This window comes from Beta vulgaris, chromosome 7 (genome assembly GCF_026745355.1).
Source record: "Beta vulgaris subsp. vulgaris cultivar EL10 chromosome 7, EL10.2, whole genome shotgun sequence".
Lineage (NCBI taxonomy): Eukaryota > Viridiplantae > Streptophyta > Magnoliopsida > Caryophyllales > Amaranthaceae > Beta > Beta vulgaris.
This window is the reverse complement of record NC_079208.1, coordinates 43,609,675-43,637,284: the sequence shown is the minus strand read 5'-3', so window position 1 is coordinate 43,637,284 and position 27,610 is coordinate 43,609,675. Positions and strand designations below refer to the sequence as shown.

The 27,610-nt window shown below is 35.8% G+C and overlaps 1 protein-coding gene, 1 long non-coding RNA gene, 1 other non-coding gene and 1 pseudogene across 9 annotated transcripts; 3 read left to right on the top strand and 1 right to left on the bottom strand.

The window, feature by feature from the left end:
• The first annotated feature begins 1,146 nt into the window (after positions 1–1,146).
• Positions 1,147–4,072, top strand: LOC109135522 (uncharacterized; annotated as a pseudogene).
• A 2,858-nt stretch (positions 4,073–6,930) lies between these two features.
• LOC104899543 (hypothetical protein) lies at positions 6,931–19,454 on the bottom strand. 7 transcript variants are annotated; one of them, XM_019250914.3, is made up of 5 exons: positions 19,353–19,454; positions 9,040–10,764; positions 8,616–8,942; positions 7,609–8,415; positions 6,931–7,306 (listed from the first exon to the last, which is right to left on the bottom strand). In XM_019250914.3, the coding sequence occupies exons 2-5, from the start codon at positions 9,259–9,261 to the stop codon at positions 7,157–7,159; spliced, it is 1,506 nt and encodes a 501-aa protein (XP_019106459.2). In that variant the 5' UTR covers positions 9,262–10,764; positions 19,353–19,454; the 3' UTR covers positions 6,931–7,156. The 7 variants fall into 7 exon arrangements, 6 of the variants coding, with proteins under 6 accessions (XP_019106459.2, XP_010685061.2, XP_019106457.2 ...); XM_010686759.4 differs by lacking the exon at positions 19,353–19,454 and adding an exon at positions 17,869–18,010; XM_019250912.3 differs by lacking the exon at positions 19,353–19,454 and adding an exon at positions 17,869–18,004 and having other exon boundaries at positions 9,040–11,880.
• Positions 19,455–19,846: 392 nt separating this feature from the next.
• On the top strand, positions 19,847–21,442 carry LOC125499484 (uncharacterized). The gene is made up of 2 exons (XR_007276356.2): positions 19,847–19,979; positions 20,315–21,442. It is a non-coding gene; the product is annotated as an uncharacterized LOC125499484 (long non-coding RNA).
• A 3,343-nt stretch (positions 21,443–24,785) lies between these two features.
• TRNAS-UGA (transfer RNA serine (anticodon UGA)) lies at positions 24,786–24,867 on the top strand. Its single transcript has one exon. It is a non-coding gene; the product is annotated as a tRNA-Ser (tRNA).
• Positions 24,868–27,610: the final 2,743 nt, after the last annotated feature.

The following is a 27,610-nucleotide window of genomic DNA, read 5'->3' as shown; positions in this document are numbered from 1 at the left end:
TTATTATTTCCATTTCCCTTCCTTATCCAAATCTTTCCATTTCGTTTCAATTAATCATACCAAACGCACCCTAAAGCACTAAGTTGATTAATAAAGTCCGGAAGCTACATATCCTTGTTCTATGCAAGTTGATAATACAAGAGAAGAGCATTTGCTATGAACTGACATAGCTAAGGCTGAATTTAAGAAAATTATTATAGAGATAAAAAAAAATGACTTTGATTAGTAATTCTGGAAAAATTAGAAAAAGGATAATTATAAGCTTTCGAGAGACTTGTTCTCTCCCATTGAACTCTTAAATCAAACCCAGATTCCTATCAGTATTCAACATCCTTATTTTCTTCCTCCTTTGCTCTACTTATAGAGGATTTTGCTACTCTCTCCTCTAACTCACTTCATTCCTTATTCCTCAAGCTAACCCATACCAAACTAATGTGGATTACCAAAAGTGCCCCTTCCCCCTAGGCCAATCTATTACAAAGAAATAGGGGTAAAGTCCAGGGCCTCCATTGCTTGCTCAACCTCACATCTATTATATTTGCAGCAACATTGGACTTACCTTCCATGTCAGTTGCAGCAGCACAAAACCATTCTGCCAGTCTGTTACACGCCTTTCGTCGCTTTCGCGCATATACTGGATCTTTCGACACCTTCGAGCAGATAGCACTTCCATATCTCTCACAAGACAGTGCATACATATGGAGATACTTACACTTCACAGTTCTGCAGTGAAAAGGCTATAACACAGACCTGAAAATACAGATCTTTTAGATACATTTTTATGTTTTTGCTGGTTTCTACTCTGCATGTACATTGTACCCATGTAAGATACAAGTTTGCAATTTGTACACCTTATTACAGACCACTTTCAAGTTTCAACCTCCTTCCAAAATGCATTAATAGATAAGTCAGCCTAAGTGATTTAACTTTTTTATTTTGGCTAAGCAACCAAATGACACTTTCCTACTACTTCATGGTGAGAGATAAGAGGGGAGTTATGCTTCAATCACACAGTTCCAGTAGAATTGCACGTTCTACTTCCTTTTGGTTATTCATCAATCAACTGCCTTTACATCCTAGTCAGTTGTCACAATGACAACTAAATCAACTATTTCTACCACAAAAGTGGCCATATATTGAACAAACATGAAATATGACCACTATGTACAAGTAAAAATAAGTTGCACGGAGACTTTGATAGTGTCCTCTGTAATAGGTAGTGGAGGTATGGCCATACGGGTATGGTACGGGTTTAAATTCGGCTACGGGGATTTGAAAACTTTGATAGTGTGAGCCGATCAATGGCTGTGAAGAAATGAAATGAAACACAGTTTTTCGGAGAGAAGCTTTCTCAGACTTTCATTTATTTGATTCACCCTTCTCATCGGTACAAGGACTCCTATACATAGGCAAAAAGAGAGGAGAGTAGGCATACTTCCACTACATATCACAGACTGACTACAGAGGACAGCTGTCACATCACATGACAGAGAATCAGTATCTGATCCTAGCAACAGCAAGGCACAAGATCCTATGCACATGCACATGCACTTGGTTACTAGGACTAACAACAAAAAACATCTGATTAAGGTGAATCAGTGATTACACTAATTAAAGACACATAATTTTCAATATTCTTCATCTTCATCAGGATGGAAAACGATATGATTTTGACATTTTAGGTACAGAAAACTTATCATCATCGGTTACGGTTATGTGACCTAGAAGTATCCTTAAAACTTTTAACCAGAGTACAATAAGGGACACATAATTGTGATCTCAGCACTTGCATCCTTAAAAGTTTTAACCAGAGTACATTAACTAGTATGTCATACACAACATAAATACATCAGAATGGCAAGGAAAATTACTAAAACAAAATAAGTAAGAATTATCAAGAGACCTTCTATCCCATGAGATATGCATTGTTGGAAGTTAAAATGAAAAGATGATAGTATCATCTAAACTCTGGTATAATCTAGGACACAAGTCTCATCTGTTGATCTAAACATATATTAGATAGAGTAACAAGATTAATGCAAATTAAGAAACATGCAGCATTCTTTGGAGATATTTATTCAGTGATATGATGGTCAAATGATGAGTAGCCATCTAGAAAAACATAAAGAATGATCTCATTACAATAGGGAAGACACCAAGTAGTACTTGGTCACTTGGCAAGACTCTTACCTTAGATCCTAGAGGTCTTGGTTTCAAATCTGCATAAGTGTGGTGATTGGGAGTAAGGATCCCTTTGTCTTCCCTCTACTCTCAATAACTTGCCCCAAGACGTGAGAGTTAAGGTTTGGACAGGATCTTACTTACCATTAAAAAAAATTATAATGGAAGATATCTAAGATGGCTTGTGAAACTAGATTGTGAAAGATTCCCTAAGTAGCGATTTATCGTATTCAATTTCCATTACCAACTTCTACAATCACTCTTTACTTGTCCATCCTAAAAGAGAAACAGCAACAAAGGTACTCCGTGCCAGGAATAGTGTCACTTACTTGATTCCATCAAAGAAGTTGAAGAATAAGTGCACGCTTGTTATAAGCAAGGAGTTGTGCATCTCAGCAGCAATAAGTTTGTAGAGATGACGGTCCTTGACGGTTGCTTCATTCGTGAGCTTTTCAGAAGTTATCCAAGGGCAGGAACAATGGGTAGCCCCATTTTCTCTGACCAGAAAAGCATTGATGACATAATTGACAGACTCCTTAGGTTAATGTGCATGACTGATAGGCTATGGCTTTAGCTCTCAACTTCTTCAATCCTGAATGGCTGACAGGTAATCCTGGAATTCTGCATTGATCAGAAAATTGAAAAAGTAGTGTTAATGCAGAAAACCAAAACAATCTTTAAACATGAAATAGACAAGCTAACTGCATCTTCTCAAGATAGATATATTCCATATATTAAACATGTATTATCAATGACCTGATATCCTTGACATTCATAAAATATCTTTGACGTACTATATAGAAACTATTTTTATAAAATCTTCGGGAGTTTCCTAGCAAATAATCTCAGTATGTATCATTATAATCTGTGATTATGCATCTCAGCCTCCAGTTCTTGACATTTTTTTCATATCCACCTTAATGCAAGTTTCCAACAGGTAAACCAATGTCCATAGGAGAGTTCAATGAATTGAAAATTTTCAATACAGCAAAAAGAGTGCCTCCATCTCCTTGATGTTTTCAGGCAAAGTCTACTGCATGCAGGTCCCCAACAGGATACCAATTACAGACATGGGTTTCCAAGGAGGGTATGTAATGAGCTTGTCCCTGGGTTTTTGAAGCAATGGTTATGTGATACACTTTTCCCTGGGTATCTGAAGCAACGTTTACATGCCAATAGAGTTCCAAACAGAATTTCAAGGCGTGGACAAATCATACACATGGTCAATGAAATCAGAGAGGGAGGAGTAAGATTCAAAAAGCGAAACACCCAATGTTTCTGGGACATCAGGTTCAAGAATGGAGTTCTTGAAATCCCTACAATTTGGATTCAAGATAGTACAATGACCATCCTCCTGAACGTATCTGCCTTTGAGAACTGCCATTTGAAGATATGATGCTATAATCCCATCATATGTGGTCTTCATGGAATGCTTGATAAAATCCCCGGAAGATGTGGGCAACCTTCACTGATATGGAATCATTCGGCATCTCCTTGGACACGATGGTGAAGTTGTTGACATGTTCAAGAGCATATCTAAAGAGATACTAGTGGATGCACAAAGTGGTTACTATTCAAAACTATCGGAGCAAGTGAATGCATACTACAACCAGAGAAGAAATAGATGGCGTGCAAGCCTGCTTGACAAGTATTTTAATAATCCTTGGGCTATCATCTCACAGATAGCTGCTGTCATACTCTTATTACTTACTGCCACACAGAGCTTCTATGCAGTATATTCCTACTACAGGCCAAAAACAAATCCTGATTTTTATGTGATCACAGTATGATTGAAAACATCACTTCCGCATAGCTGATTGAATGTGTATACATAGGAATGTTTTTGCTTTTTTGTAATCGATTACGTGAAGTGGAAGCAATTACCTGATGATGTAAAAAGAGTCAATTAAGCAAGAGGTTGCAGCCATTCCTGGAATGCGGGAACTAATTGAATGACCTGTGTTACTCGAACTCGAGAGTTTGATAAGAGAGATTGAGAATGGGGACCGAGTACCCAACTATTTTCCAATAGTTAGTTTTTCTATAAAAAATAGCATTTTTATGGGTCTACCAATGATTTTTTGAGTATGTATCCAAGAGACTTGGAAGCTAAAGATCTGAAATGAGAGCTAATGATTGGACATTAGCTCTTGAGCATCAATATCAATCACCAATCATCAGCTGTTGTTTAGTTTCAGCAGCACAATGCAGTGGTCATTTGCTTGTAATAATTCTTGATTGATAAACGAACTATCACACATCAGCAGATGGATGCAGGACACAAATGCAGGACTAGAGTGGCTAAATTTTCACCTACAAAAACAGGATTTATCTACTATACGCACCAAGTTGATTAAAAAGATAAAGAAGTTAGCATACCTTTATAATATGCAAGTTGATATTACAAGAGAAACATACGCAAAATTACAGGGCCTCCATTGGTTGCTCAACCTCACAACTATCTATGACATAACATTGGATTTACCTTCCAATTCACCTACACCAGTCGAAACCACTTTGCTAGTCTACTACAGTCTACATGCCTTTCAAGCATGGATTTAATGACACCTTTGTGCAGATTGCATTTCCATATCTCTCATAATAGGATGCATATATATGGAGATACTTGCACTTTTACAGTTTTGTAATGAAAAGGCTATCTGAGAGACCTGTAAGTGCAGATGTTTTAGATACACTTTTATGTTTTTGCCGGCTCAATTCTGCATGTACATTGTATCCATGAAAGAAACAAGTTTGCAATTTGCACAACTTAATATGGACCTCTTTCTAGAATAGTACCTCATTTCAAAATACATTGATAGATAAGTGAGCCTAGGTGATTCTATATTCCTTTTTCTTTTATTTTGGCTAAGCAACCTTATGGACATGTAATAGACTAGTTTAGGAAGAGGGGCTCTTTTGGTATTCATAATTAGTTAGTTTTAATAGTAGCTTGAAAAATAAGTTAGGGAGTTAGTGAGGAAATATTTCTATAAATATAGGAGTAGGACATTAAAGAGAGGGAAGTCATGTTGAATATTGCGTAGTATTTTGGAATATCCGTATTACATTTACATTTTCCATCTTCTTTTATGAATTTGGTCCACCAATCTATACTAGTCATGTTTCAAACAGGATAATATTCTATTTGTGTTTAATTAGGATTCCGACTATAATATTGTAATCTGTATGATAATCTGAAATACAACTCATCCCAATTTAGGGCTTCAATCATACACTAGCAATTAGTACAATACAAAGACGACTTACGAAAAACCCAAAAGTACAGATTTACCTGCCTGAGATTGCTTTAATTAGCTCAGATGTTAACTTCGGATACAAGGGATGCCAATTGCCAAGTTTTCGTAAATCCAAAATGTGGTGGGGCGGGAAATCTCAATGCCTGAGGAAGAGAGAGAAAATAGGCAAGTGGCAGAATTAGCTTTCTGTTGGCCATTTTGTCGAACACTTGATGTACACTGTACACTCTCTTTGGCAATTTCGCAATCCCACCGAACAATCGAATATCACGATTCACGTGTGTTATTTAATCCCAAAGATTGGATACAAGGCTATGCAGCCCATGAGACTTAGGCCCAATCATAACATGAGAGTATTTCTCAACGTAACGTAATGTTGGGATGAGGATTGGAAATTGGACAAGGCCTTCAAATTCAAGACGGTGTTTTATTGAGCTATTCTTTTTTGGTTTTTTTGCTTTCGTCATGATTTTAATAGTTATTTACTTCCTCTGGTTAAAAATACTTGCTACATAAAGAAAGTGGAGAGATTTTTAAATAGGTTGAGTGAGAAATTGAGAGACCATCAATTTTTGATAAAAACATTTTTTTCAAGAAAAATATTGTATTGTAAAGGAGAATGAGGGACAACCAACTTTTAATAGTATTTTAAAAATATAAGTGGTAAAAAGTAATCCATTTATAATTTGTAAGACGTATTGTAATATATTCATTTTTAAAAACTGTATCTCAAAATTAATAAATGAAATCAGTTCCTGGAGTTTAGGACATTGAATATTGGCGAGCTTCGGCTATCTTTGGTTTAGTTATTGAACCTCCCATACGAGTTACGACCGTGCACTGAATGTTGTTCAATCGTAGGACATTTGGAATTGAAAGTGATATCAATACCACTAGGTTATCACCTGCTGCTTATTTTAAATATGTCCTTGTTCTATAATAATTTCTTTCTCATTTGTCAATCATGAAACTAAAAAACAAAAAAAATATACTTGTTTCTTGCTAGTTGCTACCTAGAATCGCATCATGCTGTCCTTTGAATCTGCTCTAGGAGCCTCAGATGGCTCTGCGTTGTGTTGAACATTTTGGGTCGTCTTCGCGAGTTCGCGATCATATGGGTTGATCATCGATCCATTGTTGTTCAAATTTTGTGTATTGTCAGAGAAAACTGTAGCATTCTTCATCATCCCATGCACCAAACTTGGGTACTTTAGACTGCAGATATTACAAAGTGCAAGAGGTGTTTCTTAAAGAATTTAGTTGAGCTTTTCTATCATCAGCCAAAGTACAAGATATCACATATGGAATTGGACTGCAGAGATAACAAAGTGCAAGATATTACAAACTACTTTGGTTACTTTGGAGTTTTGACTGCACCAGACTCTGCCCATAATAGCAAAACATCACCATAAACGCCATGAATGTACTAAAACTAAAACATGTCAACATTTCACCATACTATTCCATGGTTTATCATTAACACACACCATAAACTCAGAGTTTCAGTTTTACTCACTTAAAATTGAATAATTTAACTGTTGAACTTAATTATCCAAGGCTTATTCATAGGTATTACAGAAAAAACTCTTATTAATGATTCATCATACACAAGTTTTTCCTAGTTATAATATTACTAAAATTTCAAACCAACTTAAGCTTCAATTTTGTAGAAGACAAACGGTCATCACAGTCAAGGAACATATCTCTTCTTTCCTTCAATCTTTATTCACTCGTGAGTCAAACAACTTTCTGTTTCCTCTTCCCAGAGACAACTGTTCAGCAACAGGTGAATCTCTTTCAATGACATTGCAGTAGGCTCTGAAATTTGTTCCGTCTTCCCAGGCACCAGACTTTGTTACTTTAGACTGCAAATATAAAAAAAAAAAACCTAAAAGCTTCTGGTACAGTGAAAAGATGTCTAAACACAAAATAAGTAGTACGAAATTCATGCGTGACATTTTTTCCTCGTTTTTGCTAGAAAAATGAATCTTAAAACTAATGAGTGGAGATAATGTGCAGATGAAGGATGTGTTCTCTTCACCTTTTAAAAAAAGTTTTCAAGGCTGATCAGGTCAAATAAGCTCTGCTCAGATGGTTGCAGGTGAAGAACGCTCAACTAATCTCATCATTCTTCCAATTGTAATCTCAAGAAGATAGAATTACTTACAATCGGATATCCTCGACAAGCAGCAGTTCTATTCTGAAGCTTTTCTTCTCTTGGATAAAGAGATAATTGGCTCCCAAAAGTTTGATTTCCTGTTCCCTCGACTCGAGCCTTTGTTACACCATTAGGAGGCTGAGCTCTGTTGGTCTTGTCATTCAGCTGAGGCTCAAAGGTATATGGTCTGGACCCCACAATCTTATTTTTCCGAGCATTATCAAAATATACTGTATATTCAACACTTTCTCCCCCCTCCCAAGCACCAAACTGAGGCACCTTGGAACAAGCCTCTTTAGGTGCATCAGAACGCTCTAGTCTAGCTTTGCTCGCATTTTTTATATTATTCTTCCTGACATTGTTAAAGTAAGAAGTGTAAGAAACTTCACCTCCACCCTGCCAAGCCCCAAATTTTATCTCTTTCATATGCTGTCCTGCTGCTTGTGGCTTGGGTTTGGCTATGGTCGGATGAGCCTGAGTTGGAGGGTGCATGTCTTGGTTGAGCTTCGGATCATTTGAGCTTCCTGATAGTCTGATAGTCCGAGCATTTTCGAAGCGAATAGTGTAGCCGACATTGTCTCCCTTTTCCCAGGCACCAAATTGAGGGACTTTTGACATGTGTCTTCGTGAATCAACTCGGTTTTGTGTGGGAGGATCCTCAGTTAGATGGCCTCCAGATTGTGAATATTTACCAGAGTTTTGTGGATAATCATTTAATTTTAACATTGACCTCTTCTTGGTCTTTCCAGCACTTTGAAAGAAAACACATGGGGATTTTTCTGCACCATCGGATGCACTAAATTTTGATACTTTGAGCTGCAGCCATTGCAAATTATAAGAGACCTTGTTATATCGGAACAAAGCTTATTCTGTCTGATCAAAGCAATAATTAATTTCCTTGGTAGAGGAAAGCAAATTTTTGTTATCATTCATAAGAAGAACAAAGATTATTCAAGTGCAAGACTTCCTAGATGACCAAAACAAATATTCAGTACAAACAGATTGCATCAACTTACATTTTGATCAAGAAGTTTCTCGGCTAAATATGTACTGGTTTTATTATTCTGAGCCTTGTCAAGATCTTCTGAATAACCCATGTTTCCAGCCTCCTGAACCCCGTATTCTCTAATTTCGAATTGCTGTCCTTGTGGCTCTGATCTTCCGACAGCAGGTTGATGAAGAAGAGACTGAGCGGAGGCTTCACCATCAGGAAATGTATCTGTGAACTCATTAACATTATTGCTTGGATCCATCGTTTTCCTCACTCTTCGGGCATTCTCAAAGGAAGTTGTATATGTAACGTTCTCTCCATTCTGCCATTTGCCAAATTCTGGGACTTTGTACTGTTATTTGTAGCAATCAAAGAACAGCCTTCGGTGAAATCGAGTACTATTAGGATGACCAAATATTTCAAAATTCAAACATATATGAGAAACTCACATTTCGATCAAGAAGTGCTGTAACTGAATGTGCGCTCTTCTTTTTCTTCTGATTCTTGTCAAGACATACTGCATACCCCCTGTTAATTTGGCTCTCCGAAACCCCATTTTGTTGCCCTTGCAACTCTAATGTTTCTACCTGTGGAGGACTAGGACACTGAGCTGAGGCTTCATTTTCCAGAAAGCAATCTGTTTGCTTATGAAGATTGTTCGGGTCCATCATTGTTCGAGAATTCCTCACTTTTCGAGCATTCTCAAAGGAGCTTGTATATGTAATATCATGCTTCCATTTTCCAAACTCCGGGACTTTGTACTGTTGGTTATCACAATTATAATAGTTCTCACTTCTTAGTATTAGTTACTACAGGCGGTCAATTTTTGACAGATTAATGTATAATAAGAACTAAAAAAGACCTATACAACAAATAAAAAAGACTATCAAAACTAATACATCTTGGCAGACAAGAACAAAAGAATAAAAACAAGCCACTTAGGAAACCTTTATATAGAGTATCATTAAGGGAAAAAAAAGCAAGAATATATATCCAAGCTTCAACATGGATAATTTCACGCCAGAAGCTCAAATGTAAACGCAAGCAGAAGATTTTTATATATAAAGAAGAAATGACTAGATACTTACAGCCATGAATACCGAGCTCTGAGATAAACACAGACAAAAAAACTACTCCTGTATCTTTATATCCAAGAGATTTGACCTCTTTGAAATGGAAATATGCTGGTACTGTCAGGTGATTGAATTATCTACTTGCTTCATATGATTAAATTAGGAGTCAAAGACATTGGCATTTTGCGGTGTCTATATGAAAGATAGATATCAATATGGAAAAATGACCGTGATTGCTCATTATATTTTGATCATATTTTGTGTTGAAAGATTCATAGCTTAAAAGCCTTAGTGGACATGCTAAATCAACGACAACTCATTTTCTAATGAATTAGTAAATAGACACTAGACACTAGACAAAATGACATTGGCATGATTTGGTATTAGAGCAAAGTTTGAGTTTTGTAATGATAACGATTGAGAGAATTATAAAATGTAGAAAGAACATCAACTATCAGGCAGGAATATTCAAATATGAAGTTGAAAATTTCCATCAAGGTTTCACTCAAGCTGCATAGTAAGCATCAAACATCTTACATAAAAGAATAGTTCTGAGCTAGATGAGCTGAAAATTCCATTACTATAGACATTGTGGCTATGGCCTGAGATTAAAGATACTCAATTAAATTCTGAATAGAAATGACCCAAATTGATGAATATTCTGTTTGATTTTCGAACTGATTATAGAGCTAAACACCCAAAATATGAATGAGTTGGAGTTTGACTAGGATGATGAATGAAACAAGGGCGGTTATGAGTACGTGCAAATGTGCAATAAGGCGACCGTAATTATGGCGTCCAGAAAATCTTTTAAACCAGTTTTCACAAGGTAAAGCAACTAAGCAAGAATGTTTTTCAGCCCAGTGGTAAAAAGCTAGTGTGTCGTCAAAGAATATCGAGATTCAATGGTCTAATCTTAATGTAAGCAGAATAATGTTGAAGGTCACACCCTTTCAAATAATATAGATAGTTTGATATAAATGCAACTTCTCATTGTTTCCCCTTCGGTGAGTGTTTACTATATATAAGGTAAACCTGAGTCTCCTTGTGATATTTCAAAGCAATCCCAGCCATTTCATAGTGATACTCTGGAGCAACTTTCTGCATTTCAAGAACATCCTCATCAAGAAAACAAAAAGGGTGCCTAGTTAAAATAAAATACATTATGAAGAGGTTAGCAACATAATAAGATGCACTTCATGGAAGCTTAAAAAAATTTGAATCCACTTATATCAGCTAGAGCCATAGTAACAGAACTAAATCCACTTATATCATGAAGAGCGATAGTTAATAAATTTTCTAACAGTTAATGAAGAGACTTGTGATCAAGCGAAAACTCATTCACAATGTGGAACAGTAACACACTTCAGAAGCAAACCAAAATCTACTGAATACAGTAAACATACGAATTACCAGGAGTATATTTCAAGGAAATAGGGAGGACTTGTCCATGTGGCTCTGATCTTCCTACAGAAGAAGGAAGAAAAGAAGACTTAGCCGAGGCTACGTCAGGAGATTTATCTGTTAACTTATAAACATTGCTTGGACTTTTCATTGCCCAAGAATTCTGCATTCTCAAAGGAAGTCATGTTATTAACATTTTCTTCATCCTCCCATTTGCGATATTCTGGGACTTCGTACGGTTGTTTGCAGCAAATCAATGTACAACCATCAGTTAAATTTAAACTGTCACAATGACAAATGTTTCAAACATATATGAAAAATTCACAGTTCGATCAAGAAGCAGTAACTGAGTGTGTGCTATTCTTTTCCTTCTGAGCCTTGTCAAGATGTACTGCATACCCCACATTGTTTTGGCTATCCGGAATGTCATGTTGCTGCCATTGCAACTCTAATGTTTCTACCAGAGGAGGGGAAGGATGATGAGCTGAGACTCCAGTCATTTGCTTGCGAAGATTGTTTGGGTCCATTATTGCTTGAGAGTTCCTCCCTTTTCGAATATTCTCAAACGAACCTGTCTACGTAATGGTCTCTCCATTTTTACATTAGCCAAACTCAGGGATTTTGTACTGTTGATTGTGACACTCAAAAGAACTCTTGGTAACTTGGTATTAGTTACTAGTGGTTAGCCAATCTTTTGACAGATACACTTATGACGAGAGACCTATGTTCATTCATCTGCTTCATGTATTTGCAATTGCATATATATATATATGCTCGCAATTCTAATATTAGCATCATATGCCTGGAATCCTTCTTTGGGAAAAAAAACAAAAAAAAGTCAGAACAGGCTTCTTAGACAACCTAAAAAATATCAAAAGATTACAATTCGGTTTCACAAAGTGAAGCAAGAAATAATATCTAAGCTTTAACAAGGATAATTTCACCCCAAAAGATTAGATACAAAGTAAGTAAATGATTTACAAATAAAAAAAAGATAAGGGTAGAAATTAATAATTCTGTAAAACATACTTTTACAGTGTGTTTGGTTCATTTTTAGTAAAGGAAAGAAAGGGAAGAGAAAGGACGGGAAGAGAAAAGAAAAGAATGGAAGTGAAAGAAAAAAAAACTTTAATTTCCCATGTTTGGTATAAATTTTCTCTTTCCTTCCGAATTCCCCCGCTTTTGGGAGGAAAGGAAAGTGAAATTTTATTAAAGAGTCTTTCCTTCCAATTCCTCCCATTTCCTTCCACTTAATTGTTTTTAATGAACCAAACATTGAAAAGTAATAAATTTCCTTCCACTTCCTTTCTTTTCCTTCCAAATTCTTTCTACCAAACAAACTGTTAGGTGCCAAAAAGCTGTTAGTAACAGAACAACAGAATTTGTTATTCGGTTAACTCTCTTTGTTTGTTAATTACTGTATAAATAGTTTTAATCTCTTGTATGAGAATTCATTCATGAATATAAACACAATCTTCTTCTCTCCTGTTATTTTCTCTCTCTCTCTTCCTTTCTCTTTCATTCTGAATTCTGGATTCTTAATCTCTCTTCTCTCTCAAAGTCTATTCTACCTCTTCTATTTCTATTCTATCTTAGCAGGATCTGTTATCCTGCATCATTGGTATCAGAGCCAAAATCGATTCAACAATGCCATTGTTGTTTCTTAATTGCACATCACTGTTTGATGAAATGTGCAAGTGGAAATTAACAACTTCTAGCTGAAATTGGCTAATGGTTTATAATCAGTTGTGGGTCTTTTGAAGTATTGTTGGTGAAAACTTTTCATTCTGGCGCCTGCAACTAGAAAGTCTTCTATAGCCATGGAAGAACAAGTTTAAGTCTTTAGAAAAGAAGTTGGAAGATCAAGCCAAAACTATGCAAAATCTGTTGCAAATGATGCGAGAATTGAAGGATTCTGCTTCAAATTCTGTTTCTAATGAGGGATCAGATTTCAGTCCAAGATCCAGACATCATATACAAGGTATTAATCCCAAACTTGGGTTTCCTAAGTTGGATGGGGTTAACCCTAGAATCTGGATTAAGAAATGTATGAGGTATTGTAATTTGTGTAAAACACCTGATGAACAAAGGGTAGATTTGGCTTCTCTTTACATGGTAGATAAGGCTGAAACTTGGGTTTCTAGTCATTTGTCTGCAAGAAAACATGTTGATTGGGATGATTTCATTATAGATTTGTCTGCTAGATTTCAAGATACTAGAAGTTTGAATGTTGTGGAGCAGTTTAATAAGCTGCAACAGTTGGATGATTTGGAAACATATCTTGATGATTTTGAAAGTTTGAGGTCTATCATGATACAAACTAGTCATGTTATACCTGAATCTTACATTTTAGATAGCTTTGTAGGTCTAAAATTCTAAAACCATCACAATTAAACCTTTTGTGAGAGATTTCAGGCCTGAGACTATTGCTAAAGCTGTAGAATATGCTAGGTTGGCAGGAGAGCAAAATCTTTCTTACATTTCCCACAGAACCTATAAGTCTGCAAACCCACAAACAACTTATAATCCTAAACCTTTGCAAGCCATTTCTTATAATCCTAATGCCAACAACCTCCCTTGCTGCCTACCCCTCAAAATAAACCATCCCAAACACTGACCAGAACCCATGTTCCCCATGATGTTAGAGCTGAAAAAATAGCAAAAGGATTATGTTTTTATTGTGATCAAAAATTTGCGAGAGGTCATAAATGCCAGTTTAAGGAGCCACAGTTGTTTATAGTTGAGTTCTTGGGAGATTCTGAAGAAGGGGATAAGGATTATGAGGAGCTTAATGATAGTGAAATGCAAAGTACAGAACCTGTGATATCTGTAAATGCTTTAGCTGGGAACCAAGATTTTCAGACCATGAGAGTTGTAGGAGTGGTGAACAGCAAACCTTTGCATATCCTGATTGATTCAGGAAGTACCCACAACTTTGTTGACTTATCTTTGGCTCAGAAGATAGGTTGTACTATAGAATCTATTCCTGATCAAGCCATTACAGTATCTGATGGGAATCAGATTGTGTGTAATCACAGGTGTGTGGAGTTTGTTTGGACAATGAATAATAAGTCATTTGTAGCTGAGGTGATGTTGATACCTTTAGGAGGGTGTGATATGGTGTTAGGTGTGCAATGGTTGAGTACTTTGGGGAAGTTACTGGGATTTTCAGAAGTTAGTGATGAGTTTTGATATGAATGTGGAATCCTTTGTGTTAAAAGGTACTCCACCCGGTGGAGTGAAGATCTTGGAAGGTAAACCATTTGGCAAAGCCATTAATACAGCAGCCCAGCTTTGTTTTCTTCAGCTTATGGACTGTTCTGCTCAATCTTCTTTTGATAAATTTAATCACATACAGTGTGAAGATATTGAGTTAGAGCAACTCAAAAAGAAATATAGCACAGTATTTGAGGACCGTACAGACCTTCCACCTCATAGAGGGGTATTTGATCACAAAATTCCTCTACTCCCTAATGTCTCTCTTGTTAACATTAGCCTTATAGATATCCATTGAACAATTGGTGCAAGAAATGTATGACACAGGTATCATTCAAGCCAGCAACAGTCCTTTTGCTTCTCCTGTTGTTCTTGTTGGGAAGAAAGATGGAACATGGAGGCTTTGTGTGGATTATAGAGAACTGAACAACATGACAGTAAAAGACAAATTTCCTATTCCTGTTGTGGAGGAACTTATAGATGAATTAGCAGGAGCTACTATGTTCAGTAAGCAAGATTTGGGGGTAGGCTTCATCAACTTAGAGTTCATTCAGATGCTGTATACAAAACTGCCTTCAAAATTCATACAGGCCACTATGAGTTTTTAGTATTATATGCCTTTTGGCTTAACTAATGCAACAGCTTCACCACATGTGGATGATTACACCAGGATCACTTGGACACATTTAATGAAGCATAAAACTGATTCAGTGAGTTTGATTACTCAATTCTCTCATGTGGAAACTCAGTTCAAATGTAAAGTTCTTGCTATTCGAAGTGATAATGCTCCTGATCTTTGGTGAGGGAAATATGAAACAACTTTTCCTTCAAAAGGGCATCAATCATCAGAAAACTTGTAGTGACACTCCACAACAAAATGGAGTTCTAGAGCGCAAGCATAGGTATCTACTTGAAACAGCTAGAGCCTTATTGTTCCAATGTAGAGTTTCTATCCAATATTGGGGTGATTGCCTTCTTACAGCTACCTATCTTATTACTAGAACTCCTCTCTCTAGCATAAACAACATTTCTCCTTATGAAAAGCTCTTTCAATTTCCACCATCATTAAATCACCTTAGAATCTTTGGATGTTTATGCTATGTTTTCACATCCAAAGTCCCTAGGAGCGTGTTTGATCCTAGAGCAAGTCCTAGTATCTTTCTAGGATATCCAACAAATCACAAAGGCTACAAAATCCTAAACTTAGCTACTAAAAAAATCTCTATTTTTAGAGATGTAGTGATCTTTGAGGAACACTTTCCCTTTCACTATTCTTCTTCTTTTCTCTTGATTCCATTCATCTTACACAAATCTTTCTTCCTCGCACTACTGATTTCAGTAATCTGCCTACTGAAAGTTCTCTTTTCTCTTCACCTCTCAATACAACAGAAGCACACGACTCTTCTCTTAATACTTCTACCACATTTATACCTAATTCTATACCTATTTTAACATCTGTCCCTTCTGCTGCTACATCTCAACCACCTATTTCAGATACTTCTCCTCTTAGAAAGTCTACAAGACATTCTACACCTCCTTATTTACAAAATTATGTCTGTAATCTTCTGGATTTTGCTCCTAGCACTCACTGGTGCAATCTACTTTCTTATTCTTACCTTCCATCTACATCTCAGTGTCTTATTGCAACTCAAATGAGTCACACTAAACATACTACTTATGCAGAAGCTGCTACAAATCCTCTTTGGATTGCTGCAATGGACAAAGAACTTCAAGCTTTGAATGATAACAAGACTTGGGAGGTTGTTCCTTTATCTTTTGGCAAGAACCTATAGGTTGCAAATGGGTGTTTAAAGTCAAGATAAATGCTGATGGCTCTGTAGAAAGATACAAAGCAAGACTTGTTGCAAAAGGCTTTACTCAAAAGTATGGCATAGGCTTTGAAGAAACCTTTTCCCCAGTTGTTATAATGTCAACTGTGAGATGTATCCTGTCCATAGCAGCTAGCAAGAGTTGGAAAGTCTTTCAATTGGACATTAATAATGCTTTTCTTCATGGTGAACTTCATGAAGAAGTTTACATGAAAAAGACAAAGGGTATTCCTAACTCTTCTAATCATGTTTGTAGACTTATGGCCTGAAACAGGCATCAAGGCAATGGTTTGCCAAATTACATGAAGAACTACAGTCTCAAGGGTTCAAACAGTCAAAAAATGACTACTCTTTGTTTTTGAAGAAAGAAGGGGCTGACATAACCATTGCTGCTCTATATGTGGATGATATCATCCTAACTGGTACTAATGTTGACACCATCACAACTCTTAAAAGGCATCTTCACCAGACTTTTAGCATCAAAGATCTAGGTGAATTACACTATTTTTTGGGCATTGAATTTGAGCTTTTTTCCCATGGGCATGGTTCTTTCTCAAAAGAAGTTCACTCATGAATTACTTACAGCCTGTCCTTATAATCTTTCTAGAGTCACATCTACTCCTCTTCCTACTGGTGTCAAACTTCTCTCTGATTCAGAAGACCTCTATGATGATCCTGCCTTATATAGATGCCTAGTAGGGAAGCTTAATTTCCTTACACACACTAGGCTTGACTTGGCTTTTGCTGTTCAAACCCTTAGCCAGTTCATGCATGCTCCTAGGGTCCCTCATGTCCATGCCCTTGCTCACACTCTCAAGTATGTTAAATGTACTATTGCCAAGGCATCCTTCTCAAGGCTACTGCTCAACTTACTTTGCAAGCATATAGTGACTCAGATAGGGATTCATGTCCCAGAAAGTCTGCTTCTGGTTATGTTCTGCTCCTTGGTCAGCCTCCTATCAGCTGGAAATCTAGAAAGCAATCTACTCTTTCAAAATCATTCTCTGAAGCTGAATACAGAGCCCTGGCTCATGCTGCTTCAGAGGTGACTTGGTTGGTAAGACTCTTGGAAGAGTTAGGCATTAACAACTTGAAGCCAGTCACATTACATTGTGACAATCCGTCAGCTTTACATATAGCCAAAAACCTTGTGTTTCATGAAAGAACTAAACCTATAGAGCTAGATTGTCACTTTACAAGGGATAAGGTCCTAGAAGGTTTCAGCATCAATTAGCTAATGTATTCACCAAAATTCTCCCTACTGCACAACATAATCTTCTTTTAACCAAACTAGGAATGGTTCCTTCCTCACCATCTCCTAGTTTGAGGGGGGGTGTTGGTGATAAATATCCTACAGCTACAACTCAGCAGCCACATCATCACAAGTCTACAGCAAGCATTTATTCTTCCTCTCCTCAACTGCCAGCTAGACAACTCTAACAAACTTCTGTTATGTATAGCTAAAGGTAGTTAGTTAAATTAGTTAATAGACCCTTTTATCTTGTAACTAACTCATTAGCTTATAAGCTACACTTCTGTTTTCCTAGCTTGTACATATAGATACAATGATGTATTCTTTCATTCTCAATGAAAACAATAAACTGATATAAGATCAGTTTTCTCTCTGTAAGAAAATCTCAGTTTAATAAGAACAAGCTCAATATTATGAGCTGATTTCTTTCTTCTGATTCAATACTTTTCTGTCAATAGAATTTCATTAGCTTATGAAATTCAACAAAATTAGAAGCATTTTTACCTTTAATATACCTTGGCTGACTGATGCAACTTGAGGTTTTCCTTCTACTTCCAGATGTAGAGGTGACTGGCCACTGGAATTTTCGGGACGAGCCGTAGAGATAACAGACTCCCAGCTTCAACCTACTTGAGCCGACTGTTGCAAGATTGTCTTTTTTTTTTTTTTTTTGCAGGGCTTTAATATACTAACTTCTAAGTGTTGCTCTTGCTTTCATTTGTGAGGTTGATTTTATAGAATATTTTTACTTTTCAGAAGCGACAATGACAGTAGCCCATTGCGCATTATCCAGCACAAACGTATCATTGTAAAGAAAATCACAATTTATCTCATTTGTGAAGTTGATTTCATAGAAGTCTATGTTTATATATTATTTGATATTGTGAATTGAAATTAGTTGAATTGAAATTTGAAATTAGAAATAGTGAAACATAAATTAAATGTTGTCCCTCGATGTGAGTTGAATTGAAATTAGATGCTGTTGAAACCGAGAAGCATACTACCTATAAACTAGTCTACTTGCTTTATTTCTAATATTGACTTTATGTGGCAACCACAAGTGTGAAATGAGTATTTTTCTCAATGATTATTATTAAAAACAAATTGCAAACTTGTATGGACAATCAACTTTTGAATGATTGTTTAGTCACTTTTGTTGAGAGAGAATTTTTGCAATGTAGTGATGATGATGTAATAGACCGGTTCCAATCTATGAAAAGTTGTAGGATGCACTTATTTAATTGAAACTTGTGTATTCATGTCCCTTTGAAGTATTTGTATTTGAGTTGTTGATTGAATATTAGCATTTTGAGTCATAAACTGAAGCTAGCATCGTACTTTGTTTTATTCGATTTTATCTTATTTGTAGTTTCATACCCCCATTCTATAATTCTTGGATCCGCCACTACAGAGCTATACACAAAATACTCTCAAATTTCTATGTAATATCTAGCATACACCCTCCCATGTTATTATCAAGACTTCATAAAGGTGAGATATATCTCATACCTATATCTGTATATAGGAAGAGGTTCACTTGAGCATACCAGGTCTTACACCAATCTACATGGTTTTCTTCTCCCTAGTCTTAGAGTAGAACCTTTATATCTGTGTGGGCCTGCGACACACTGAAATCAACAAAGTTGTGCTTATTTAACAAAGAAGTTTTAGATGATAACACAAAAAGGCAAAAATGAATTTATTCATTCAAATATGTCCACAAACTCAATAATTCAAGCCATAAAATAATAGAATCAATAATGCAAAGAGCAACTTGCACACACATACAGAAATATGAAAAGAAAGTTCAGACAGCTAATGTAATTCATGTCTCCAAGGGTGAGATAAAATTTACCATATCTGATTCTGTAATATTTTCCCATACACCCTTCACTAACACTTGACAGGAAGCAACCACCCCAACAGCAGAAAGATGGATGCAGTACCACAAATTGGTCCAAGACCAAATAAATAATCAGATCAATTACCTCAAGAACCATCAGAGTGGGTGATATCCATAAGAGAAAAACTCAAGGAAGCCCAACAATATGCTGCAAGAATTCCATGGGAGAACTGGTGCATATATCGAGTGCCTCGACGCCTGAGAGATGTCCAAGAGAACAGAAACGCCTATGTGCCGCAGAGGCGCAGACTGTATCTATAGGGCTGTACCATCTCGGTAGTGAACAAGTTCAGGATATAGACCGTCACAAGTGGGTAGCCCTGAACCAGATCCTAGAACGTACAGGTCAGGACCTCAACCTTTATCTTGATTCCATCAAAGAAGTTGAAGAAGAAGCGAACGCTTGTTATAAGCAAGAAGTTGTGCATCTCAGCAGCAATAAGTTTGTAGAGATGATGGTCCTTGATGCTTGCTTCATTCTTGAGCTTTTCAGAAGTTATCCAAGGGCAGGGTAACGGGTAGCCCCATTTTCTCTAACCAGAAAATCATTGATGACATTCTGTTAGAGATGGTGATGCTGGAAAATCAAATTCCATTTTTCATAATTGACAGACTCCTTAGGTTAATGTGCATGACTGATAGTCCTGATGAGCCCAAAATCGGCAGGCTATGGCTTTAGCTCTCAACTTCTTCAATCCTGAATGGCTGGCAGGTAACTCCTGGAATTCCGCATTGATCAGAACATTGAAAATGTAGTGTTTATACAGAAAACCAAAAGAATGTTTATACATGAAATAGACAAGCTAAATGCATCTTTACAAGATAGATATACTCCATATATTAGACGTGTATTATCAATGAACTGGTGTCCTAAACATTCACAAAATACGTTTGATTTATTTTACAGAACGATTTTCGTAGAAACTTTGGAAATGTCCTAGCGAAAAATCTCAGTACATTCTATTATAATCATAGTGATTATGCATCTCAGCCTACAGTCCCTGACATCTTTTACTTCATATCCACCTTGATGCAAGTTTTGAACAGGTAAACCAGTGTCCAGAGCAGAGTTCAATGGATTGATATTTTCACTCCAGCAAGGAGAGTGCCTTCATCCCCTTGATGTTTTCAGGCAAAGTCTACTCCATGCAGGGCCCCAACTGGATACCAATTACAGACATGGGTTTCCAAGGAGGGTATGTAATAAGCTAATCCCTGGGTTTTTGAAAGGGTGGTTGCGTGATACGCTTTTCCCTGGGTATCTGAAGCGACGTTTACATGTCAATTATTGAAGTTTTGATGATTCATTCAGAGAGAAATGTAGAGAGAAATAGGAAGGAAAGAAGATTTTATTTCAGAATGAATGAATGAGCTGCTTAGTACAAGATAACACTTTATATAGTGTCTTAACCAATACAAGAGGGTTTAATAACCGCTTTCTAACTAACTAATAGCTAACATTCTTTAAACAAACTTTGTTGACTCCTGGGGCTGCTGGACATATCAGCATGGTGATGATTGATAGAATGGTGATCATGATGATCATGATCACCAACACCGATAGAGCTCCAAACAGAATTTCAAGCCATGGACAAATCATAAACAGGGTCACGCAGCTCAGAGAGGGAGGAGTAAAATTCATAAAGCGAAACACCAACTGTTTCTGGGACATCAGGTTCAAAAATGGCATACTTGAAATTCCTACAATTTGGATTCAAGATAGTACAATGACCATCCTCCTGAACTGTATCTGCCTATGAGCACTGCCATCTAAAGATAAATGATGCTAGAATTGCATCATATGAAGTCTTTATGGAATGCTTGATAAAATCCCCAGAAGATGTGGACCACCTTCATCAATGTGGAATCATTCAGCATCTCCTTGGACATGATGGCGAAGTTGTTGACATGTTCAAGAGCATATCTAAAGAGATAGTAGTGGATGCACAAAGTGGTTACTATTCAAACCTATCTGAGCAAGTGAATGCATACTGCAACCAGAGAAGAAATAGATGGCGTGCAAGCCTGCTTCACAACTATTTTAATAATCCTAGGGCTATCATCTCACTGATAGCTGCTTTCATACTATTAATACTTTCCCATACAGAGTTTTTATACAGTTCTTCTTACTACAGGCCAAATTCTTAATCTAATAAACCAAAATCCTGATTTTTATGTGATCATAGTATGCTTGTAACATCACTTCCACATAAGCTGATTAATAGTGTATATACAGGAATGCTTTTTCATAATCGATTACAAGAAGTGGAAGGATGAGGGTAAAAAGAGTCCATTAAGCAAGAGGTTGGAGACGTTCCTGGAAGGTTGGAAATCTGAATGACCTATGTTACTCTAACTCAAAAATTCGACACAAGAGATTGAGAATGGGGACTGAGTGCCCAAGTATTTTCAGATGGTTCAATTTACAAAAGAAAGCATTTTTGATGGGTCTACGAATGTTGTTTAGAGTAGGTATTCGAGAGACTTGGAACCTAAAGATCAAAAATGAGGGCTAATTATTGGACTTGATGCTCTTGAGCATTATGACCAATCGCCAATCATCAGCTATTGTTTAGTTTCAGCAGTACAGCGGTAGGCATTTGCTAGTAAACATGTAGGAGTGACCCGAATTCTTGATTGACAAATGAACTATCGTACGTCAATAGATGGATGCAGGGTGCAAAATACAGGACTTCAGTGGCTAAATTTCACCTTCAAAATCAGGATTTACCTACTATGCACCAAGTTGATTAATAAGATAAAAAAGCTACCGCACCTTTATACTATGCAAGTTGATCATACAAGAGAAACAGAGGCAAAAGTCCAGGGCCTCCATTGCTTGCTCAACCTCACACTATTTTTGACATAACATTGGATTTACCTTCCACATCACCTGCACCAGTCGAAACCACTCTGCTAGTTTGCTAAATGCCTTTCGAGCATATACTGGATTTTTGGACACCTTCGTGCAGATTGCATTTCATATCTCTCACGATACTTGCAATTCTACAGTTTTGTAGTGATAAGGCTGTCTCAGAGACCTGTAAGTGCAGATGTTTAAGATACATTTCTATGTTTTTGCCGGTTCCATTCTGCATGTACGTTGTATCCATGAAAGAAACAAATTTGCAATTTGCACATCTTAATACGGACCCCTTTCTAGAATAGCACCTCATTTCAAAATGCATTGATAGATAAGTAAGCTTAGGTGATTTTACATTCCTTTTTCTTTTATTTTGGCTAAGCAACCTAAAGAACGCTTAGCTACTACTTCGTATTGAGAAATAAAATAGGGTTTTGCTTCAATATTTCCTTTAAGTTATTCATCTATCAGCCGCATGTATATCCTACTGAGTTGTCAGTTTTCACAATGAAAACAAATGTTTAACATTCTCAAGGTGTAGAGCTCAGCAATCTTGCCTTTCATTCATGCATCCAAATCAGTCTTTACAAGACCTACATTCACCTATTTAAACCACTGAAGCACCTAATAAAAGGCTACATGGACAGGTGGACACAACCAACTTTTTACATAAAAAGACAAACAATATTACACCTAATCATTTGCACAAAAACATAGGTTGATCTACCTAGTATACCCTTGCTGCTGAGCACACCAGCATTCTACCTGGACCACATGGACCTTGGTCCTTAACACACAATGATAACTAAATCTACTATGCCTACCATAAGTGTCAGTTGCCATATTTGAACAAAAATGACATACGATCACAATGTAGAATGATACTTTCTTCATGAAAGTAAACATTGAATACTTCTTATAAATTATACTAGTAGATAACTTTGGTCACTATCCAACACCTTAGACCGCAAAAAAGTAAAATGTGGTTATTCAGGCCTCATGGACAGAAATAGTACTAATACAGTAATACTGATACAATAATACTACAGATATTGATAAGGGAAAGAATTAAGGTCATAGCCTCATAGGTGATATGTATTACATATATGATAATATTTCATTTATGCATTACTCCCTTAGTTGTGTTCAATTACAATTCATCTCAATTCAAGGACATCCACCTTTATACACAGTCCGCCCTCGAAAGCCTTTCCCATTTTACCATCTTTGCTTGTCCCTATTACATTGTCCTCCTCCTTTGTATAAATTGGGTCCACCAATATATGCTAGTACTCCCTTCATCCCATAATATAGTGATTATTTCTCTCTTTAAGTCAAACTTTATAATCTTTAACCAAATATTTTCATTAATATATATAAAAAAATACTCATGTGGGATCTTGTTAGATTCGCCTTAATATGTAGTTTTACAATCAACTTTTTATATTTTTTATTAATAAAGAATTGAAAATAACAAAGGTCAAAGGTCTATCTTGGAGACTGTGTAAAAAAAGAAATTATGGGACCGGTGGCCCCTCATCCCTTCTTTAGAATTCAATTTCCAAATTTTTCAACATTTTATCTCCAAGATTTGATCCCCATACATACTTCACAAAAGATTAATAATTTAATTAAGGATTTTTTGTTTCAAACTATCTTTAACTTTCATGTTTTTGCGAGAAACTAGCTTATAAAAAAATTGTTGTCCCAAACTACGTTACTTTTACCATTTTGTTGTTGGCAGTTACCTTATGCTGGTTTCCAACGTTGACTTTTGTTTTTTTCGGTTTTTTAGTATCACGTTATATCACTTGACCTCTCCAAACCTTTTTTTTTAATTTTCCCTACCCTAATTTCCCCATCTCCTTATGCAGACACTCTCTTGCTCATATCTATGTTTCACTTTGTACCACCAATCTACCATTAAATTCCTCTTCTATATTAACTAAAATTGAAACAATCACCCTCTTCAATTTCCATAAGGGTAATTTTGTTTTTCCCACAATTTTTAATTGAAAAAACAAAAGTCAACGTCGAAAACCGGCATGTCAACAACAAAATAGTAAAAGTAACGTAGCTTGGGACAATAATTTTTTTATAACGCAAAAACATAAAAGTTAAAGGTAATTTGGGACAAAAATCCTTTAATCAATAAAACAACTTTTCTTAATATATGTGCCTTGAGGAAAATGGGAAATGCTTTATCCAAAACATTGTACTTCGCGTAATAATTTAATTGTGAATAGTTCCCTTAGTTGTGTTTAAGTAAGATTCCGTCTATAAATGTTGTAATCTGTACAGTAATCTGAGTACAACTCAACCCAATTTAGGGCTTCAATCAAACTCTAACAATATATGCAATATACTTACAGTACAAAGAAGACTTACGAGAAACCCAAAGTAAAGAATAATTATCGATTTACCTGCCAGAGAATTGAGATTGCTTAAATTAAGCTGAGATGTTAGCTTCGGATAAAAGGGTTGCCAAACTTTCGTAAATCATGTGGTGGGGCGGGAAATCTCAATGCCTGAGAAGAGAGAGAAAGCGGGTAATAAGTTACTGTTATAGAATTAGCTTTTCAATGGGCCATTTTGTCCAACACTTTGGTGGTAATCGAAATAATATATATAAATCGGCTTTTAATAATCAAATAAGTCGATATGTCCGAGTGGTTAAGGAGACAGACTTGAAATCTGTTGGGCTTCGCCCGCGCAGGTTCGAACCCTGCTGTCGACGTCAGTCTTTTTGTCAGTTTTTTTTTTTTGAGATGTGCAGTTTTTTTGAAGTGGATATATTTTTAGATTTTGAGCTAATATATTTTTTAAAAAATGCATATTCCATTTCAAAAAATGAACGTACTTATTAAAATAGTTATTAGGGATTATTTAATTACTTATAGGAAATCAAAATTTTCATAAGTTTGTACTTCTTAGGATTGTAAAAAATATGAAAAATGGTTATTTTTATTTAGTTGAACAAGGAAGTATAAGTTCTCATGGATATTCTCAATTACCTAAGGTCTTAGGCCTTAGGGAAGCAACTTACTCCCTTTTTTGTAACAAATACTTAGAAATTGCTTGGAAGTTCTACTTTTTTTTTTAAAGAAAAAGATAGCCTTATACCATTGAAGAAGTGGTATGTAAGTCAAGCCGGAGATCACCAAGTCAAACCTCATCACTAAAGCTAGTCACAGGCACTATGACAACTAAACAACTTGACAATTTCAAACTTTCAACTTTCGCTTCTTAGGAATTTAAGAGGGTACTAAACATTATCTTAAAATATGCACATCATTTCAAAAATCATGCTCGTTCTAAGAAACTTCTCATTAAAGATGAGGTTCGAACCCTACCGTCGACGATATTATTTTTGTCAGTTTTGTTTTTATTGACCTCAGGACTAGAGGGGTTTAGGATCGTCTCGGCTGTGTTTCAGGGAGGGACCATCTAGTAGGTAATTAATCTCGTCAAAGAATTTATTAGAATTTTGAAAAATAGATTATTGAAATTTATATTTGAATTTGAAAAGATAGTTTATTATTAATGGATTAATAAGTATATGAAATCAGTTTTGCAAATTTGAACAGATATTGAAAACAATAATATTGAAACGCATATATGAATAATCACTGACTTTGATTGAACTTGAATGAACTTTTACAATGATTGAGTAATAACTATTTTTGAGCGTGAGGCTTTTGTATAGGATTCTAAATTTTTTGTTCTCTGATATTTTCTTCTGAATAAAACTTGCTTTGGTACGGTGTTATATGTTTCTATTCATTATACATGAGTTTTAGAGTTATTTGAGACAATTCTGGTATGCATTGCTGCTTGGAATAGGAAAGTGCATTCTTTTGAGCTTGCATCATCACTTGAACTTTGTAATTTTCTTTGAATTAAAGCTTTGTTTTCATGTGGAAGGATGTGTGCTTTGTTGATCATTCTATGAAGATGAAGTTGATGGTACTTTGGTCTTTTCTTCTTTTGTCTTTATGGTAATTGATATTTTTGTTGTTTTGTACCTTTGGGTGATGTACTTAGGATTCATCATATATTCAGGTGGTACACCTGGTATCTGATGAGTCATCATTTGAATACCTGCATTGAAAATGTTAGTAAAATATGTCCCTTAATTTTGCCTATAGTGATAATCATTTAGCGGGATCTTTTAATTTTAAATGCCCTAACTTTTGCCTGGAAGATCCTGCGGGCAATTTTCTAATAGCTTGAATAAGAGTATTTTTCCTTCTTGAGATAGGAATTTTTTCAGCTCTGAGTTGAGATACATATGGATCCAGTGGTTGACACTTAACACCAGTAATAAAATACTCTTGCAGCCATGTAGGGAAAACAACTGTTGTATTTCCACAATGAATAAAAGTAACTGGATCTTTGTTAGTTTTTCTGATTAATTCTTCAATTTTTCGGATGATGTAGAAAAAATTATATGCTCTTGCTTTAGTAGGATGTAAGACAATTTGATCCTTGCTACAACACATTTTATTATATTAATGAGTATAAGTAGTGAGCTGGTTTGATCTTGTTGTTCACCATTCCTATGTTGGCGCAAATGGTTTCTTCATATATTCATTCTTTCCTTTGAAGAATATATTGTTGGAAATATATGTTGCTGGAATTTTGTGAACTCTTTAAAAAATCATGAGTCTGGTTCCGATACTTCGTAAAATTTCCTTGTCATATTTCCATGTTTGAAAATATGGATCAGTATTCTGAAGATATCTCGTGGATAGGAAGAACCCTCCAGTTTGGTAATATGCAAATCTCTATTATATAAGGGAAGGGGGGAGCAATGGTGTCCTCTTTTGAAACGCCTATTTTGCCCCCCTTCACTTGCTAAATTACAAAAGGATTGTTAAAATCAAAATCGACACTCAAAGAAACTACCTAAAATAAATTTACAACACTCACTCACAAATCACTTAAAAGAAGAAACTTTACAATTCACCCATACAATTGAGAAAATCATCACTTATAAAAATCACGCAAATCACTCAAATAATCAGAAACTTTATTAAAACTTAAAATTAACATACAAACTAAAACTAGCTAATAATAACCTAGAACGTCAATACATACAAAAATATTACAAAAATTTACTTACAAATCACTATTCTCAAGAACCATTCACAATTAATGGTGGTCATGATAAAAATAAAATAGAGGTGTATTTGTATGAAATCAGAATTTAGAAGTTAGACAAGGAAAAAAATTATTTACTTTTTTATAGTGTTTCCTATATATAATGAAACTTTTACATATATTTGGACCTATTTTTTTCTATTACATAATAGCGATTAATTATCAAAAAAAAAAAGGTTTATGTAAAATATCATTCAAGAATTAAAGTACAACATATCTCTATTATATAAGGGGAGGGGGGGAGCTATGGTGTCCCCGAATGAAGAGACTATGTTACCTCCTTCCCATTCTAAATTACAAATTCACTTACAAATCAA

What these genes read in the sequence shown, in the direction of transcription:
- LOC104899543 (XM_019250914.3), bottom strand. Translation starts at nt 9,261, where the DNA reads ATGATGGACCCGAACAATCTTCATAAGCAAACAGATTGCTTTCTGGAA. An exon ending in CAGCACTTCTTGATCGAAAT is followed by an intron (nt 8,943 to 9,039) that starts GTGAGTTTCTCA and finishes TACAAATAACAG; the next exon opens with TACAAAGTCCCAGAATTTGG. An exon ending in CTTGTCGAGGATATCCGATT is followed by an intron (nt 7,307 to 7,608) that starts GTAAGTAATTCT and finishes TTATATTTGCAG; the next exon opens with TCTAAAGTAACAAAGTCTGG.